This window comes from Hyperolius riggenbachi, chromosome 10, assembly GCF_040937935.1.
Source record: "Hyperolius riggenbachi isolate aHypRig1 chromosome 10, aHypRig1.pri, whole genome shotgun sequence".
Lineage (NCBI taxonomy): Eukaryota > Metazoa > Chordata > Amphibia > Anura > Hyperoliidae > Hyperolius > Hyperolius riggenbachi.
In genome coordinates, this window is record NC_090655.1 from 195,121,940 (window position 1) to 195,127,939 (window position 6,000).

At 44.9% G+C, this 6,000-nt stretch overlaps 1 protein-coding gene across 1 annotated transcript in view; it reads left to right on the forward strand.

The window, feature by feature from the left end:
* SMTNL1 (smoothelin like 1) overlaps nt 1-5,570 on the forward strand; it is a 45,284-nt gene extending 39,714 nt beyond the window's left edge. Inside the window, exon 3 of the mRNA XM_068258202.1 lies at nt 5,229-5,570. Within this exon, the coding sequence (XP_068114303.1) occupies nt 5,229-5,373 (145 nt within the window). The 3' untranslated portion in view covers nt 5,374-5,570. The remainder of the gene's footprint in view (nt 1-5,228) is intronic.
* The last annotated feature ends 430 nt before the right edge of the window (nt 5,571-6,000 follow it).

Genomic DNA, 6,000 nt, shown 5'->3' on the forward strand with positions numbered 1-6,000 from the left:
AAATGGCGGAAAGCTTATCTAACTCATGCTGCAGTACTTCAAGGAATTGTTCTAGAAAGAACGCAACAAGAACATGCCCATGTCACTAAACAAATCGATACGATCAAACAGCAATATAAAACACTGGTGAACCCTGAAAAGTTTTCCAGAACCGTTGGGAAAATCGATAAAAAATTAACTTCTCTGCAAAACAACATCAAAGAAAGAAAATTACGAAAATTTCTCAGGGACAAGGAAGACTTTGCTCTGGGTAAATATTTCGCCTGGCAAACTACCTTTAGAAGGAAACCATTTCCTAGAGGGCAAACTCCACCCCGCAAGCCACCATCTGGGTATTGGACTACCGACTCAGACTCGAGTGGCGAAGAAGTTCCAGTTCAGAAAGTCCCTACCACCCCTAAGGGACCACCAAAAGATACACCGGAGGCCCCTTTAGGAGGCGCGTCAGGAGGGGAAGAGGTAAAAAGAAAGCCAAAAAGGAAAAGAGTAACATGGAGAGATCAAAACAGGCGCCGTTATCCAAGACGGTAATCACAGAAATATCACCCAATTTGGAAGTTATTAACCTCTCAGATGTGGAGCTGAAAGACAGATGTATACCTTTACTTCAGAGGGGACTTAACTTTTCACTCGTCCAAGAATTCGACTTTGCGCAATTTAAAGTGGACCTATATAAAAACATACGACAAGTGAATATCAAGCAGATTTTTCAGAAGCAGGGGACTCAGACACCTATCAGCAAGAAAACTCAGAGCCAAGCTGATGAAATTAGCCCTTTGGGGTTCAGTACCCAGTTTACATGGTCAAAAGAAGATCAGGACATTCTAACAATCTTACAGGAAATGGAACTCGACACAAGAATAGAGGAGGAATTTGATAATATGATGTCTGATTGTCTTTCCACCGACCCCATTCCTTCCCCCCTTTCCTTCCCACCATCCCACCCATCCTCTCCCCCTTCCCCCTCCCCATCCATCCCTGGTTCCTTAACCTCCCTTCCCGAACCCTTTTCCCCTTCCAATCAGTCTACCCTCCTACCTAAACTAAAACAACCGTACAGGGCTTGTAAATCCACCAAGCCCTTTACGGTACAAACTGGATCAAGTCTGGATCATTTCCAGACTATAGTGGAGAATGAAATGAAAGCACTTTGCTATCCTAAATTGCCCCCAAATGTTACTGAGCCCGAAATTAGAGCCCTCAAATGGCTAAAAAATCGTCCTGATTTAATAATAAAAAAGTCGGACAAGGGTGGTTCCGTAGTTGTCATGTCAGCCACCCAATATAGGGAGGAGGCGATGCGGCAGCTGCGGGACCCCTGTGTCTATACATCAATCAGCTTTGATCCCACTTTCAAATATCAAGGGGCGTTAAGGTCACTCCTGAGGCAAGGAGTTGAAAGGGGTTTTCTGACCCCAAGTTTAGCAACCAATCTGCTCCCTGAATTTCCACGAAAACCAGTATGGTACTGTCTCCCCAAAATCCACAAGTCGCGGACCAGACCACCAGGACGTCCGATCGTCTCAGGTGTCGTTACCTGGACCATCTTCTGAGGCCTCTTTTACAGTTAGTGCCTTCACATATGTCAGACACTTTAGAGGTCCTTCAAGGAACCGAAAATTACGAATGGTCACCGGGTGACTTATTAATGTCCATCGACGTTGAAAGCCTCTATAGCCGCATACCCCATAATGCTGGCATAGAGGCAGTCGAACGGTTTTTAAACCGGGTCTGGTCCGATCATGACCATGTTACGTTTGTATGCGACTGTTTGCGTTTTGTTCTTACTCACAACGCGTTTAAATTTGATGGCGTGTGGTACATGCAAGTGTCAGGTACCGCGATGGGAACACCGGTCGCATGGGCATACGCTAATTTATTTCTAGCGGCCTGGGAAGAGGATTACGTCTACAGTAGACGTAATCCCTATAGAGGCTGTATCAGGAGATGGTCCAGGTACGTGGACGACGTCCTGGTGTTCTGTCCTGGGTCCCCCTCAGAATTTACCCAATTTATAGATTATCTCAATCTGAATGAGGTCAATATGGCCTTCACGTTTGAAATAGGCCCTGACAAAATTGCCTTTCTTGACTTGGAACTGCGGGTTTGCGGTTCTCGCCTAGTGGCGAGAGGCCACCGCAAACCCACAGCAACCAATTCGCTCCTGCGAAGGGATAGCTTCCACCCTGATCATGTCACTAAATCATTGCCTTACGGCCAATTCCTCCGTTTGAGGAGAAATAATACAGAATTGGAAGACTTTATAGTCCAGGGAAATGCTTTGAAGAAGCGACTTTGCAGTAGAGGGTATTCTGAGAATGATCTAGATACTGCCTTTCGTGAAGCTCTACACAAAAATCGAGATGATCTCCTGTTCAAAGATCGCGGTTCTAAACGCGATGACAAAATCGCCTTCACGTTCAACTATACACAAATGGCTAACACAGTCAGAAACGTTATCAAAAAGAATTGGTCTGTCTTAGTTAAAGACCCCATTCTGAAATCTCTGTTGCCTCCTTCCCCCTTAGTAGCGTTCAGGCGTGCGCCCACAATTGGGGATTATGTCACTAAAAGTGAATGCACGCCTACTTCCACCGAGAACTGGTTACAGAAATGTCGGCCTAAGGGCAACCACAGATGTCAATTCTGCTCCCACTGCCAATTTATGTGTACCGGCACATTTTATCGTGTAGGTGCCTTGCAGTGGACAGTGCGTGACTTAATTACCTGTAATACTAAATTTGTGGTTTATGCTCTGTGGTGCCCTTGTGGCCGATTCTATATTGGTAAAACCACTCGCCCCCTAAAAGAGAGAATACAAGAACATTGGCGTTCCGTTGAAAACGGTAAAGGTGCCACGAGAATGATAGAACATGTCAGAGAAATACATGAAAGCAACCCAAACATGTTAAAATTCTGTGGCCTGGCACAGGTCATGATTCCCAAACGGGGAGGAGATCGTTCTCGACTCCTATTAAGAAAGGAGTCGTTATTGATCATTAAAAGTGAAGCCCTAGGCCCATTGGGTTTCAACGTCCGCATGCGTTCCATGCTGATACGCGTGGTTCGCATTTGACCCGTATTTTGTTACGCTTACGGTAACGCGTTTTTCTTTTGTACGCACGAACGCCTGGTTAACGCTTACGTTTTTACGCATGCGGCCGGAAATGCGTACGTCATAGCGTACCCGCCCCCAGTTCATGACACAGGAAATAAAAGCCTGTGTTTTCATGTGTATAAACGTGGATCAGCCTCGGAAGAAGCACCGCTGTGCGAAACGGCCGTTAGGCTACCGTTTTTGCCCTGCACCCACCACCGCCTCCTTTGATATGGTAGGACATCCTCCTCTTGCAACTGTTTGAATGCACAAGATGTTTGCACATGACGATTTTTTCATTGATGATGATGTTTTGTACCTACCTATTGAATGCCACAATTTTTGATACAACTATGGTGATTCACTTCAATTCGGAACACCATTAAAACAGTAATCACTGCAGTGCCTGACTCAACTGTTTTCTTTTTTGATGCTGACAATATACACCCTAACCATACTCCCTAAAGAACAGGGAGGAATGGCGCTGCCAAATCTGCAGATGTATCATACTGCCACACTGTTGATTTGTATAGTAGATTGGCATCGCCATGACCAATTGAAGCAATGGGTTGGGATGGAGCGGGACCTGGTTCACCCTCTCCTGCCTAGTCTCCCTTGGACAACTAAAAGCACTTCTGCACCCGGCGTGTCTTATCCCCTTGTGGCAGACACTGTAAAATTATTCCTCAAAACCAATAAGTCCTTACAGATTTCACCCTGGCCTTCGCCAATGACTCCTCTTTTAGACAACCCGATGTTCCCTTTAGGTATGAATCGCCTTGCATATACACATTGGAGAGGCACTCGGCCACTAAGGGCTTATCATCTGTCAGATGGGGGTACCTGGTTGAGTATCATCACCCTGAAAGCTAAATTAAAACAATCTTCCTTAGACCCATGGTCCTTATTGCAATTCCAACACTATTTGCTCAGTTTAGGTAATAGACAGGGCTGACTCTGACTCGGGATCTCACGCCATTTGAGATGCTCTGCAACGTAGAAGGTTATGCCACTAAGAGAATCTCACAAATATACGCCATGCTTATTACAAATACTGCAATCCCTAATTTGTTGAGATCCAAGTGGGAAACACCCCTGAACCAGACCTTTGCGGACACTCAGTGGCGAAAGATCCTTATTTTGGCTCACAAATGCTCTACATCAGCTCGCATCCAAGAGTCAGGCTACAAACTCTTAACACAGTGGTACTATACGCCAGAAAGGTTACATCGAATATATCCAAACACTAGCCCTCTCTGTTGGAGATGCATGGCACACACAGGCACTCTTGTACATATATTTTGGAGTTGCCCAGCCATTGCCCCATTTTGGGATTCTGTGAAGACTATCATTACACAGGTTACAAGAGTTGAGGCATCTGAAGATCCCGCTTATTACCTATTACATAACTCCCCGAGAAGACTCGGAAAATACAAAAAATCTCTATCCAAACATCTGATAAATGCAGCTCGCATAATTATAGCAAGGCATTGGAAGTTAACCCAGGCCCCCACGATCTCGGAATGGCTGCTTGAGATGAAATATTTTGAACGTATGGAGGACCTAATGCAGTCCATCCACTTAAAAAATGAGCAATTTCTCAAGACGTGGAGGCCCTGGTTTGAATTCTCTGAATCAGCGGAATATAAACGTCTCATAGAGAATTAATTGCCTACACTTTTCAATACCCTGTCATTGGAGCGTTCTATCTCACTAGAGCTTGGTTAGAGCCTGAGGTACTCAGGAATTTTCATAATATTTATATTAAATAATAATAAATAATAGTATAAGGTGACACTGGTTAGTCTGTTATATATTGTATCTATATAAAGAGCGCGATGTGTAGCGCTATTTGTCTTTTTGTCATTGTTAAAAAAACAATTCTCAAAAACAAAAATTCCTTAAAATCTGGAAAAAAAAAATAACATTTAGGTGACTTGAGTAAGGATAAAGTCAAAACTGCTCCGGTCCATAAGGGGGAAACAAGGTCTGGATGCAGAATGGTTAAGCATGATCGTTTCCAGTGCCGCTCCCTATACTTGCACCTGCTGCATACTGCCATTACACATTGTCACCGATCCTCTATTATCAACGCATTTTATCTTTTAAAACCTTTTTTCTTTTTGTTTAGGAAGCTGGCAGACTGCCCCCCTCTCTTGGATGTGGAAGATATGGTACATATGAAGGTTCCAGATTCAAAATGTGTCTACACATATGTGCAAGAACTGTACCGCAGTTTGATTGCGAAGGGTCTCATAAAAACAAAGAAGGCATGAGCTTTCCATATGTATGATAATAATCATGAAATTATCTCGTATATAATGGAAAATCTGATAAATGTGCATCATTTGCAGAACTACTGCCACTGTCATGAATGCAGTGCCTTTCCACTATAGTAAAAACCTAGCGAACATTAGCATGTAAAGTTCATGTTGCTTAAAGACACTCTGAAGCGAAATAAATTTGCTACATTTACCTTATAATTCGCTTCAGAAGTCTCATCTGCGCTAAACCGCCGCATCCCCGCCGAAAAATGCAGGCTGCAGACCCCCCCAAACCCCCAGGCAAACATCCACGACCAACTTGGTCATGAATTCTGCTGCCCTGGGAAGCAGAGCTATGAGCTGTAGCTCTGCCTCTCCTGCCGTCAATCGACGAGCGGATCTCCGCCTCTCCCCGCCCCTCTCTGTGAAGGAAGAGTGAGAGGGGCGGGGAGAGGCGGCGATGCGCCGTGATTGACATCAGAAAGGGCAGAGCTACAGCAGAGAGCTCTGCCCCTTCCAGGAAGCTCCGGCCAGATTCCCCCCTGGGGATTTGGGGGGTCAGCAGTCCTCTTTTTTTGGCGGGGATGCGGCGGTTTAGCGCAGATGAGACTTCTGCAGCAAATTAGAAGGTAAATGTAG